We start from the raw sequence: 13,803 nt of genomic DNA, 5'->3' as shown, positions 1-13,803 counted from the left end.
ACTAAGTTTCTTTCTTTCTCATCAGCAAACCCCAAATGCTTCTGTCGGGAAGCTGGAGAGCCAGCAGGGAATTAATTCCTTCTCTCTTCCATCCTCTCTCACGAAATTCTGTGCCCTGTGATGATGAAGTTCCGACTTCTTCCCTCACACGCAGCTGTGTACACTCGTTCCTTACTTTAGGTCCCTCTGCCTAAGCCAGTGCAGTGGAAGTTAGTCCCTCTGGTAATGCAAAGTCTTGCACTTGGTAGGAGAGCCCTTGAGAATTGCTCTAAGCCTGAATCCATTGAGAGGGTGTGCCTGCCACACATCAGCAGTACTTGACCCAAGTCATCCAATGACATCCTTTTCTTTCCAGCCCACATGGCTACCACTCCCTAGTTTACCTGCTCATCATCTCTGACTGGCATCACTTAATAGACTCCTTTCTGGCTGACCTGCCTCTAGTCTTGCCTGTCCTCTCGTCCATATGCCATGGCCATGTTGTTGCGGAAGTCAGCTTATGCTAAAAAGTCTGATTTAAAACATATTCCATGTCTTCACTTTGTCAGAAGCAGGAAACTATAAAGTCCTCGGCAGGGCATAGATGATCCTTCATGGCCTCTTTCACCTCATCTCTGGAGCATCCCCTCCCCGGTCCCCATCACATTCCCTTTCCTGAACTCCTTGAAGCCCCCCAGAACCTCTGTGTCTTTCACCATGCTGCCTTCCATAAGCTTGCACATCTGGTGAACCCCTACTTAGCCTTCAAGTCATGGTTCAAAAGCTCTCCAGGATGCCCGGGGAGCCCCAGACACTCCTTTTCTCACTGACCTTTACCCATAACTCCACATTTTCACTGTAATTGTCTTTTGTACATTTGATCCTCCACTAGATTATAAGCTCTCAGATTACCAATATTTATTGAATGAAATGATGAATTAATTACCGAATAGATAAGAGAGGCTTATCTGGAGATACAGATTTGGAGACACTGGTGTATGGGTGACTGATGCAGTTCAGGAAAAATTAAATTACCTGGGAAGAACATAGTGGGCCACAAGATGAGAAGGTGAGGTAGAAGCTATGGAAATTTGAAAGGCAAACACTCAGAGGAAGAGCAATAAAAAAACACACAAAAAATGCCCAGCTGGCGTGGCTCAGAGGTTGAGTGTCAACCTATGAACCAGGGGGTCACGGTTCGATTCCCGGTCAGGGCACATGCCCGGGTTACAGGCTCGATGCCCAGTGTGGGGTGTGCAGGAGGCAGTCGATCAATGGTTCTTTCTCATTGATGTTTCTGTCTCTCTCTCCCTCTCCATTCCTCTCTGAAATCAATAAAATATAAAAAAATAAAATAAAACAAACAACAACAAAAAGAAACACATGAATCATCAACAGCAAAGACAAAACAACAAAATATCTAAGGCACACATCCCAGAAACTAAGACAAAAGAGATTAAAAAAAGAGGAACAGTTCACGCTGAACTCTTCCTCTGCAGTGGACAACAATTATTGCATCACTATATAGGGAAGTTTGGGTAAAAATCTTACAAAGTTATGCAAATGGAAGCTACACAATACAGATGTAGGATTTTATTTTCATTAATATCAATCTTAATCAAGTCTTACTGTTCTTTCCAGTATCAGATTTTGCCAGCCCAGGGCTTCCTTTATCATTCCTGAAAAATCTGTTTCTCTCTTACTCATTTTTTCCTGACATACAGTTTAGTTTCAATTCAAAGCCACTCTTGTGACCCTAAGATAGAAGATTTCTTCATGTTAGGTTTTTGGACACACAGAAATGTCAATTCAACCAGACTGTAAGGATTTTCAGGACAGATACTAAGCCCTTGAACATTAAAGAGGCCGAATAAATATGTCTGGAAAGAATGATTACATTCCATATATGTAAACACAGAAGTTAGGTCAGTTAGTATTATAGCTGTCACCCAGCCCCAGCGAATATGGAGCCCATGGTAAACATTGCTAATTGATCATGGCAACTCCTCAGCTGAGCCTGTATAAGCCCACAGCGCTACAAGCAGCTACTACCCACTAGTCAGAGTTGGTCCAGATGACCTAACATCATTCCCAAGTTAGCTATGTTAAATTTGAGCTTTCCCAGCTCTCTGCTCACGTCTGCATGGTACGCAGCCAACTCAGCAGCTGCCTGGCAGAAACAAAGCAGTCAAGTGCTACTTGGCCTTTCTGCTTTACTGTCTATGTCCTTCTTCTACTCGAAATTATGAATGAGTTTCCTTCAGTTATTAATTTAACTCATGCCTACAAATGTCCTTTCAGGTCAACTCAGAGAACCGAATCACATAACATGCTGATTCCAGATCTCTATCCATCACTACCCACCTCTGTTTAGACACCCTTTGTCAAAATGCCCTGTGAAACCTGAGATTCAGCTGTACATTGCATTTTTTTTTTTTTGAAGATGAATCTGGCAGCAGTCATTGCACGTTCCTGTTTAAAAGTCATTTGCTGGTTTCCCGCTGTTTATCTATAATAGATCAAATCCAAACTCGTTTGCATGACATCAAATTTCTCACAATGAAAGGACCACTTCATTCCCCTTCTCCTGCCCCTGCCTATTATTCCATCACACCAAATCCTTCTTTGTGTGTGGCTGCATTTGCTTTCTATGGCTCCTTTCTAGGGCACTTAAGTCACAGTCTTGGTGACTGAACACACAACTTTATTATCTTTCCGTTCTGTGGGTTAGAAGTCCAGCATGGGTCATAATGGGTTAATTAAGGAGTTGGCAGGGCTGTATTCCTTCTGGAAGCTCTAGGGGACCATTGTTTCCTTGCCTGTGCCAGCTTCTCATTCCTTGGTTCATGGACCCCTCCCACCTTCAGAGCCAGCAAGGGCTGATCAAGTCTCTCCCACATGGCATCACTCAGAGGCTGACTTCTGCTTCCCTCTTTCACTTATCAGGACTCTTGTGATTATAATGGGCCCACTGGATAATCCTGAAAAATCTCTCCATGTCAAGATCCTCAACTGAATCACATCTGCCAAGCCCCAAAGGGAGTATCTTTTGGGGGAGGGGTAGCTATCATTCTAAATACCACGATGGTGTTCCTCCTGCCTGGAAAGTCTCCTTCTCTGCTTGGAAGTCCCCCACCCAATTCCTTAGGCATTCCTGAAAGTCCCATGGAAATGTCACTATTTTCATGAGACCCCTCCTCTTCCTCCAACCCAAGGGGCTCATTCCTAAGTCTCCTCAGTTCCATGTACAACCACCTCTCCTGCAGCACTTGCTTTGAACTATAGTTTATCTGTCCTCAAGCATGTCTCGCTGACTGGGTGTGAGTGACTGTCTTATTTCATTTTTGCAGCCTCAGGGGACTAACTATAAAAGATTGTGGAGAAGAAAAATGAATTGCGATATTTTGATGAGAAAAGACCTCAGGTGGAGGCAGGCACAAGACCAATAAATTCAGAGGACTTCTGTTTTGAGTACAGTTTAGAAACTATTTCTGACAGCTCTTACCTGGTTATCATCACATGATCAACCAAACCCCTTAATCCTTTAACCACTCCAAGGAGGTATTAGAGCAACCATTTGCATCTAAGGCCATGTTTAACTTCATTATGATTTGCCAGGGGTCACAAAATGTGGTCATAGTTTTAAGTGTCCTTGGCTTGGCTAGAAAAGAACAGGCCACACGCCAAGTGCTTAGTTAGATGTCCAGTTAGTGCAGATATTATCTGACTGATTTATGGATTTAAAAAAAAGAAAAGAAAATGACACTCATCTAACAAATCTGACTGTACTATGTTGGAGGCTAAAAGCAACTTTGCCACAATAATTACTTGGTATCTCAGTGTCTGGAAGTTCTTGCATTAAAAACATAGAACAGAAAGTTCAAATTAAGCCAAGTTTATATAGCCTCAAATATTTAAATTGCAAGCCAAACAAGGAGTTGAATAAATTAAGGTCATGTGAATGGGGTGGCGGGGAAGATCTACAGTGAAACCTCGGTTCTCGAACTTAATTCATTCCCAAAGGCTGTTCAAGAAACCATTTGTTCAAAATCTGAATCATTTTCCCCATCTGAAAGAAAGTAAATTGAATTAATCCATTCCAGACCCCCAAGTGATTCCCTGTTTTAACCTTTCTCAATTGCCTGTGATCATTGTTTTGTGAGCACTTTCACACCCTTAGCAACATCAGCACTCTCGATGGCCTCTTTATTTTAAAATTGTGCTAGTTGTGGATTTTGCCATGCCATGCTTAGTAGCCAGGTCCGACACACAAACACCTCTATCATACTTTGCAATTCTTTCTTTTTTTAAAAAAACAACAACATTTTTATTGATTTCAGAGAGGAAGGGAGAGGGAGAGAGAGATGGAAACCAGTAATGAGAGAGAATCATTGATTGGTTGCCTCTTGCATGCCCCACACTAGACTTGAGCCTGCAACCCGGTATGTGCCCTGACCTGGAACTGAACTGGTGACCTCCTGGTTACCAGGTTGGTGCTCAGCCACTGAGCACACCGGCAGGGCTATTACTTAAGTTCTATCGTTTTTCTCATAAGTTTTCTTTTCACCTTGTTGCTATTACTAATCTTCTTAGGGCCCATGGTGTCATACTGTATGTATCTATGCTAATAAAAGAGTAATATGCTAATTAGATTGGACATCCATCCAGACGTCCTTCCAGACAAAGCCATGGTGGCGGGGGCCAAGGCAGAGGCAGTTAGGGGCAACCAGGCTGGCGGGGGGCGGGGGGGGGGGAGGGAAGGGGGCAGTTGGGGCGATCCAGCCAGCAGGCAGAGGTGGTTAGGGGTGATCAGGCAGGCAGGCAGGTGAGCGATTAGGAGCCAGCGGTCCTGCAGGGATTGGGCCTAAACTGGCAGTCGGACATCCCCCGAGGGGTCCTGGATTGGAGAGGATGCAGGTCGGGCTGAGGGACACCCCCTCCCGTGCAAGAATTTCATGCACCAGACCTCTAGTTTAATAATAATTAACAACAACGACACCAAGAAAACATAAAAATACAGCACAATTAATAATTCGAGATTTAGGGGTAAACTGACTCATACTCACACATTCTCTCCTTTGTCACCTAAGAGACGTGTGACTGATCATACAGGTGTCTGAAAGAGTTGTTGGGTTGAGAACCAAATTATTTGGGATGGGAGACATTCCAGAAGTGAGATTTGACTATATTTTTAAAGGTAATAGTTTGCTATGAATATCAAATGTTACTAATTTCTATAAAGTATAGAAATATAAAGACATGAAAAAATAATTATGTGCTTGGCATTTGAGCTGCAAGAACCCAACAGTTAGGTACAAAAGAGAAGAAATTATTACCTGTTTTCTAATTTGAATACAAAAATCTACTTTGCTACTTTCTCTTCATTAGCAATATAAAAATCCCTCTTGAATCTAAACCCTGTTGCTTTTGTTAGTTTTAGGTTAGGAGAATGTGGAGTTTAAATATGTCTTTTGTTAAATTTCATTGTCCTTCCTAACTAAAAAACAAAACCATATATATAGATCTAGAAGGGGCCTATTGATCTATATTAAACCTCACATTCACAAAGGCTTAGTGCTTCCTCAAGGTCAGCAGAGCCAGTACTATCTTCCACTTGGGAATGCAGCCTGAGAACACCTGACCTGCTGTACAGGATAAGTTATACACATATGTGTTACTTCATGGCAGATTTTTAACCTGGTGCATATTTATAGAAAAGGGAAGCACAATTTCTCAATATGTGTTTCTCAATTATCTAAAGCAGCGTTTCTCAACCTGTGGGTCGCGACCCCTTTGGCGGTCGAACGACCCTTTCACAGGGGTCGTCTAAGACCATCCTGTATATCAGATATTTACATTACGATTCATAACAGTAGCAACATTGCAGTTATGAAGTAGCAACGAAAATAATTTTATGGTTGGGTCACAGCATGAGGAACTGTATTTAAAGGGCCAGAAGGTTGAGAACCACTGAATTCTAAGGTTATCTATAAATGTGTTTAGAAATGCATTTAGGAGCGATGAACACCAAACTATTTGGCTAAAATGGAGGACTTTGGGCCTAGCTTGTAGAAATCATATTGTTGTTATTGTAGGTGTCTGGAAATTTCAAGCCTTTCCTGTTATTAAATCTTGGTTATGTTTAGGCATAGCATAGAGCACACTTGGGAAAACCATCCAGGATAGCTGGAATTACTGCGGGAACCAGAGCAGGCAAGAACAAACATTAAAAGCTATTCACAGCCCAATGAAAAGTCAATGCACCTTGAAAATCTATTAAGGTCTATCAAGAATACAAACAAGATAATAAGCTTAATAAAGAAAAAACTGAACCCACTAAATGGTACTTATGGAAATAGGTTTGAGGACATAACTTTAATTTAGAGGTAGAACTAGTTCCTACTAAAACAAGGATGGCTTACCTTGCTCTTAATAGGTCCAAAAATCCTAGTAATGGTAATGGTAGTAAATATTTTAGGAAGAACCAACAGTAGAAACCACAGTGGGATCTATAAATTGTCTTTTTTTAAAAATATATAAGTAAAATGCCAGTAAAACTACATTGGTCTAACTTTTCTGAAAATGAATCTTACATCTTGCATTTCATATTGAACAATTTTACTATGTTCAGCATAGTAGCAACTGGAAAAAAATGTGTTTCATGTAGAAACAAAAGTGAGAAAACTTTACAAAAAAACTGCTCTTCTGCAACGATAGCCTCCCAACTTCTTAATATAAAGCTAACACAAAATAAAGATTGCTACAGTAACCAAACTTTTCTGTAACAAGTATTCTTAACAACAATGGCAATTCAAGCATAAAAGGTTATTTTCTACAGTGTAAGCAGATAATGGACCTGCAAACATTCTTCCTTTTTTTGTGTGTGTGTGTGCTAGCTTTCTTTATAAATCTTGCAACTTGCAAGCTCCAATTTTTTGGATGGGGAAGGCAGGTTAATGGTCGAGCGTAAAATAAATCAGCTCTGCAAATACTTTATTTTTTTAAGCCGATGAAATACGTTTCCCTTGCCACGTCATGAAGCAATTCTGTGTCAACTTGCTATGGAGGCAAATGCGACAAACTCAGAGAGCTCCAGTCGTGAGGCGGCGGCTGGAGGCACCCACAGCTTCCCGCACTCCTGCGGCAGCAGGACGAGGCGCGCTCCCAGAACCGGACCCAGAACCCCAGCTCAGGGCCTTCTGGGGCCAGGACAATACACCTTACCCCCTATTTCGGGGAAACTGAGGCACGGTGACCGGAGCGACCTGGAGTCAGGCGAAGGCCCCCAGCGCACTTTGGCTTCCCCTTCCCCTGGGAGACCCGGGAGACTCCTCGGTAGCGCACGGTAGACACCGCGTTCCACGCCAAAGGAGGCTTATAGTATACGCCTGAGAGGCGGTGTCCCCAATCCATCCCACCCCCCCTCCCCGGGTCCCGCCCCACAGTCTGTTGAAGCATCCTGCGACCCCCGGGAGCCCGCTGCAGGGACCTCGCCGCGCCTCCCAGTGCGCAGCCTGCGCCGCTGGCTCCGCCACCCTAAGTGCCCGAGAAAGTTCCGCGGTGACAGCCGCAGCTGCGACTCGAACGCCCACCAGGTGTGGGGCTCCCCGCTATCCGCGCCTCGCAGCCCGGTCTCACCGGGCGCCCCCGCTAACCTGACGCCGCCGTGCCACTCAGGTGGCCCCCGTGCACCGCTCGCCATGGCCAGCCTGAGAGCGGCCGCCGCGCCGCGCCGCGCTCCCCGTCCGAGGACTCGCAGCGCCTACAGCGGGTGAGCCCCCTCCGCCAGCTCCGTGCAGCGAGGGCTGCGTCGCCGGCGGGCGGCCGGGAGTGCGGCGCTTCCCACCCACTGGAGCCAGAGCCGGCCGGTGCTGAGCATGCCCAGTGCGGCTCGCCGGGCGGCGCGGAGGCGCGGAACCGGGTGCGGTGTCAACGCCGGGTTTTCGCAGCAGCCACCGGCACGGGGCGGGGCGGACCAACCTGTGGGAGCCGCGGATCCTCCTGCAGAAGAGGGGGCGGACTGTGGGTGCCAGGGTGTTCCCCATTCGATCCCCGCGGTTTCTGGCGCCGGCCTCCGCTGCGGGACGCCGAGCTTATAACGGAGCGGACGGCATTTATTTCGGATGCTGTCGTGCTCGGGCAGCATGACTGGTAATTGAGATGCAGGGCACAGCCAGGGGTTCTATTGCAACTTTGTGGAGCATCGCGTCGCACTGTTATTCAGGGAGAGGTTTCTTAGAATCCCATCCCGGGACACGAGAGAACCAGCCACACAACCCCCGAACCTACCCCGTCTCCAAGGCCACCTGCCAAGCCACCTTGCGATCAGAGGCCTCGCAAGCCTTCCCGGGCGACTCTGCTGTCAGTTCTAAAGCCCGCACGGAACAAGCTGGAAGAAAACACGCAGGACGTTCACTGGCGTCTTCTGAGTGGTGTGGTTCCAGGGATTTTAAAATTTACTTATTTTTTTAATTATTTGTCGTTTCTAAGTTTTTCTCTAATGTACAACATGATGCTTTTAAAACAAGGTAGGTTAGTCTAAAACTCCTGCAGAAGTCTGGCAGCAATATTCTGCGCACCCCACTCCTTTTTTTTTTTTTTTTTACTTGCCTGGCACTGTCAATTTCTGGGGCCAGGACCGAGCTCCTTTTCCCCGGCTCTTCTAGGCCCGCCCTTGGCCACGCCCACACCCATCTTTTACTTCCGCACCTCCCCCTTCGCCTACGGTTGCTGCCAAAACCCGGAAAGGTGGACTCTGCACGCTGACGCTTGTGGCTCCTGCAGGCAGACTGGGCTTGTTCCGCCGCCGGGTCAGGGAGGGCTGTCACCGAGAAAGGAGGCTTTAAGAGACTCCCAGTTGCTTTCCTCCTTCTCCCGGTCCCTGGCCGATGAGACAAAATAGCGCCGCCGACCCCCTGCCCCCGAGTTCGGACCCGCAGAAGTGGGTCAGGACCGGACTGAGCATGCTCCGGGCAGTGCCAGGCAGCCGCAAAGGCTGCGTCGGGTTGCCCAAGGTTGCTCGCTCATCACAACGTGGAAGGTCAGGAGGCCGATGGAAGCTGGGCACTAGAGGTGCGCGAGAGCCCGGACAGGTCGCCCCTGCTGAGGCCCGTGGTGGGATGGGGACGAGGGTGTGTGTGTGTGTGTGTGTGTGTGTGTGTGTGTGTGTAAGGATGGGGGTGCGGGACATTTGGTTTCCCTAAAAGACTGACATTAGAAATGATATTTTAACATCACTTTTTATGACATCTCGAATAACAACACATTTTAGCTCTAAGCATTTTTCAGCCTGGTTTGCTCTCAGGCAACCTAAGCCTTCTTTCATATACATTTTTAAAGTATTTAATAGGCATTCTTTACAGTTGCACTCAAACACTAAAATTTCACCTGTTTTATCAAGGATTAAATTTTTATCCTCACTATCAATTCTGCAATATTATATTTCTTTTTTAAAATTTAGGCTGTACTGCATTCACTCTCCTGCCTCCCTTTCAAATTCTCAGAGAACCTGCAGAATGTTCTCATACTGTCTTGGATACACTTAAGGCAGGTGTGGGGAACTTGCTTTTAATTCTCTGTCACAGAAGAGGAGACTGAAATGGAGTAAGCTTCCAGGGAAGAGATTTTATAGGCTTGAGATAAACTCGGGAACCCAGAGAGCCTTGCATTGAGTCCAGGCAGGAACGGGACAGTTGTGTGTTTTGTCTGGGGAAGAGGGAGATGGGCACATGGGACAGCTGCCCAGTGAGGTTTGGGGTGACAGTGGGAAATACCCTCAGTGAGGGTTGGCTCCATTTCAATGTCTTCCCTTTGTGCAGCCCTAGTTCAGCATAAGCATGGCTGGAGACACCATCTTTAAGTACTTCCCCCTAGGCTCCTAATCTGTGCTGCAGCCATCCTCAGCCCTGAGTTTTTAGACGTCATTGTGGCTGGTACCTCTGAGCACTGCTCTTGAATTTCCCCAGGTCCCCATAGACATCCACATCACAGATAATCTAGCCTGGGAAAGGTTGACATCTCTTCAACAGTCCATTCCACCACTCCTCCCCAGCTGAAACTTTATGGTCCAGTGTTCCATGACCTGTCTGACAGTTCCTTCTCCAGGTTCCTTTCCTTGGCACCACTCCCCACTGTAGGTGTTTGGTCCTTGGCCTCTTCCCTTCCCATTTCTCTGAGGGCTCTCATTCACTCTGATGATTGTCAGTTCCAAGGTGGTGTTCATTTGGGTGTGCACGTGTGACCATGCTAGTTGTTTATTGCTGGGATCCTTTCTGCTCCACCAGGCACCTGTTCTGATGATTTATGCCTGACTGTTTGTCCATACCAGTTGGTAATATTTTGAATATTATCTTTGCCCCAAACCATAACCTCTTTTACACATCTACCCAAGTTCAGACCCTTGTATGTAATCTACAAAATATCCTAATTGCTATGACCCTCAGGAAATTTGAACCCAGTATGTCCCAAACAGAACTCGGGAGCTATGGTTGCTCTTCTGCCTATATGTCTGTTTCCTGGGACCCCCACCTTCTCAGCTATGCACACCACAAATATGGATGTTATCCTAGATTCATCCATCTGCCTTTCCCCTATCATCTTGCTAGTCACTGGCACTGTCTACCCTGCCCTTAGACATCTCTGCATACAGACCCTCCTCCTCCACCTCCTCCTCCCCTTTCCTCTCTCTGTGTTCCTGCCAATCCATCCTCTACACCTCCTCATATTTTCTTTTTAAGCAAATCATTTTGCAATATGTCTGCTAAAAATCCTTAAGTGGATTCATAGTGCCTTCAGGATAGAATCTAAGTTTCAAACCTGAACTGGTCCCTGTGTCCTTCTCCAGATTAGCCTCCAGCCAGTGTCCCCTAGGGCCCCACATCCTAGCAATCCGAATTCCTTGTCCTGCAAATTCACGCCTCTGGGTTCCATTACTCTTCCCTCTGTCTTTTCCCCTTGTCCATCCCTTGGCAACATCTTCAAGACTCAGTTCAGGCTGGGTCTCTTCTGACCTCCCCAAGATGACTTCCTCTTGAATACTTCACCTGCATCATATACCTTGTCTCCATTTTTAATTTAATTTTTAACTGCTTTATTAATTTCACATCATGAAAAGAATATTTTTTTCCGAAAAAACTGGATGAAATTGACCTGCTGGACACAGAGTTTTACACGTAGGCCATACAATATTCAGTTAGAAACTGGTAAGAGGAAACACCAACAAGTTTACAGAAAAGTAAATCACAAAACTACTAAGTTTTAGAGCAGAGGCCACGTTATTTTATTATTATTTTTGCATATTGTGTTATTTATTATTTTATTATTTGTAAAACATGTATACTTTTTGTTGACAGTATTACAGATGTTACCCATTCCTCCCCCTTCCCTTGGCCCCTTTGCTCAACCCCTGTGCCTCTAGGCCTTCACCATACTATTGTCTGCATCCATGGGCTATGCATATAAGCATGTAAATTGTTTTATCTCTTCCGATCCCCTCACTCCACTCCTAGATTTGTCAGTCTGTTCCGTGGAGAGGCCACACTGTTAACCTCAGGGAAAGCCTTCAGATTCAAAGTATAAGGTAAAAGTCATAATGATTATCGGGTTCAGGAGTTTGGAAGTGCATATCCTGACTCATTTGCTGCTCCCTAGTCTTTCTTCTGATTTCCATTCATTTCTACACTATCTCCTACTTCATTGTGATCAATAGGCTTGATAGTTAGGGCCCATGGAAAATTAGGGACAGTCACCTAACCCACCCCAGCCAGACATCTCCTCCTGGCTTCCGGGCTTCACCCCCTCCAGATGGCGTGGTTCCTCCTCATTCTGCATAGGGGCCAGTCCCTCCTTCATTTTCCTGTTGGGCATTTTCCTTGTTGAGATTTTTTTACTGCCTGTACCTCTTTGGATGCCATCACTCCTGGGCCTATCCTTGCTGTCTGCTCCTCCTCACAGTTCTTGCCGAAACACTTGGACCTGAAAACCTGCTCCCTCTCCGCCTCCACCTCCTACTCTTGGGGCTCCTACATAATCACTGGTTATGTAGTAAGGAAGCTGCTTGTTTTTCCATGTGTTGACCTACAGGGGGATTTTACTTGGTGACTCAGGGCCACAGGGAAAATGAACCAAGAAGGGTGTGAGTGACTGCCTAGTCTGGTCTACCTTGTCTCCATTTTGACACCTAACCTTGATTTACTTTCCTTTGTCATATTGTAGGCAACATGACCACAAAGGCTCATCTCAACCGTCTTTGTATCTTTGTTCTCAGTCCTCAATACAATTTTATTGATAAATGAATTATAGACATATATACCCACATAATATTTAAAGTTTATTAATTTTTAAAATTCTATCTGAGAATAGTAAATTGAGTGAAAAGAAAAAATACCAGAACAGTCACATCATATATAACCTGCTGAATGGTTATGCTCCTTTGAGTAATAAAAGCAAGATCTCAGATGTGACCTTAAACCCAGTGATTTTCTTCAGCTTCAGAAATCAGGAAGTATTTTTGTAAGCCAGTCTGATGTACTTGTTTTAGCAGCCTGTAACTGCACAAAGCCAGCATGGTATTGCTAATTAAGCACAAAGTCCATTGTTCTCTCTTACTGGGTTTCCTTCCACAGTGTAGTTATAAACTCATAATTATAGGGTTACTTCCTAGAACAGAGTTTATTGTTTGTTGTTGAAAGTATGGCATTTTGGAAGGGCAGATTAACCATTTAGGAATGAACATGATTTTTATAGTTCTACCAGCTCCCATTGCCTGCTGAGAGCACCCAGAGATAACTGTGGATGGACGGACTGCCTCCTTTAGGTTAAGGAGAGATGGTGAATTCATTCCAGACCTCCTGAATAGAGTGGGCTAGGGACAGTGATGTTCATAGCCCCTCCAGTTGGTCCTCATTGTATACTCGAGAAACACAGTTTCACGTCATATGAATAAAAGGAAAACAAACAAACAAAAAAACCTATTAGTCCAAAACTTCAAGTAGCTCCTAAATTGGTTTTCATTGGCAGAAAGATATATATGGGTGGGAAGAATATTGGCCTATTTATTAAACGTTTTATTCATGTTTGTTCTTATTCACGTTAGAGAGTCTGGAGAATATAGACTGTATGTAATATGGGGCCTGCTTGTTTTTCCATGTGTTGATCTGCAGGGGGATTTTACTTGGTGACTCATGTAGGCCCAGGGTTATTCTCCAGCATCTCTTTCCTAAGGCAGCCTCCTCTGACAGAGGGCGATGGGGCAGTGAAGGTTCTGACCTTACCTCCTTCCTGGAAAAGGACAGTCACAGATGTGAGACCCTACATTAGGCTTATTCCTGGTTCCTGGGAGACTGAAAGGGCACAATTAGGAAGGAGGATGGGGGAGGAAGGAAAGGAAATGAACACTTCTCTATAATCTCGTGACTTGCTGGAGAGAACAACGCTTCTTAAAAAGTCTGAGTCAGTATTTGGGAAATGCTCCCTTCTGTATTGTCGCTTTAGGTTGAGCATTGATGTTGGTGCTTTGGAGGTGTGTGTGCACATGTGTGGTCTAAACAATGAGCCAGTTGCAAAAATCAGGAGAGCAAATGGTGTGCCTGCAGCTCACGTGGGGCAGGAGACCCCACTGGAAGGAGCATGCCCTTCCTGTGCCTCCCTGTGGGACCACTCCAAAACCCTGCTCTCCTGGACAGTTTCCCAACCTGGGACATTCCTGGGCATTGCAGCCAAGTCTCCTGTGTGTAGGGACTTCCTGAAAGTGGGTGGATATTTGCATAGGAAGGTTGGAAGAGGGACTCTCATTGTGAGAGAGATTGTGAAGAGGGGTCTGGAGAG

The 13,803-nt window shown here is 45.4% G+C and overlaps 1 protein-coding gene across 1 annotated transcript in view; it reads right to left on the bottom strand.

Annotated features, from left to right (window-relative positions):
• The window catches only part of MFAP3L (microfibril associated protein 3 like), a gene marked incomplete at both ends in the record, with an annotated part of 40,902 nt that extends 33,221 nt beyond the window's left edge, over positions 1–7,681 (bottom strand). The window contains one exon of the mRNA XM_081090932.1: positions 7,635–7,681. Within this exon, the coding sequence (XP_080947058.1) occupies positions 7,635–7,681 (47 nt within the window). The remainder of the gene's footprint in view (positions 1–7,634) is intronic.
• Between the last annotated feature and the right edge of the window lie 6,122 nt (positions 7,682–13,803).

Source organism: Myotis nattereri (assembly GCF_964212035.1).
Source record: "Myotis nattereri genome assembly, chromosome: 5".
NCBI lineage: Eukaryota > Metazoa > Chordata > Mammalia > Chiroptera > Vespertilionidae > Myotis > Myotis nattereri.
This window is presented reverse-complemented; position numbering and strand designations above follow the sequence as displayed.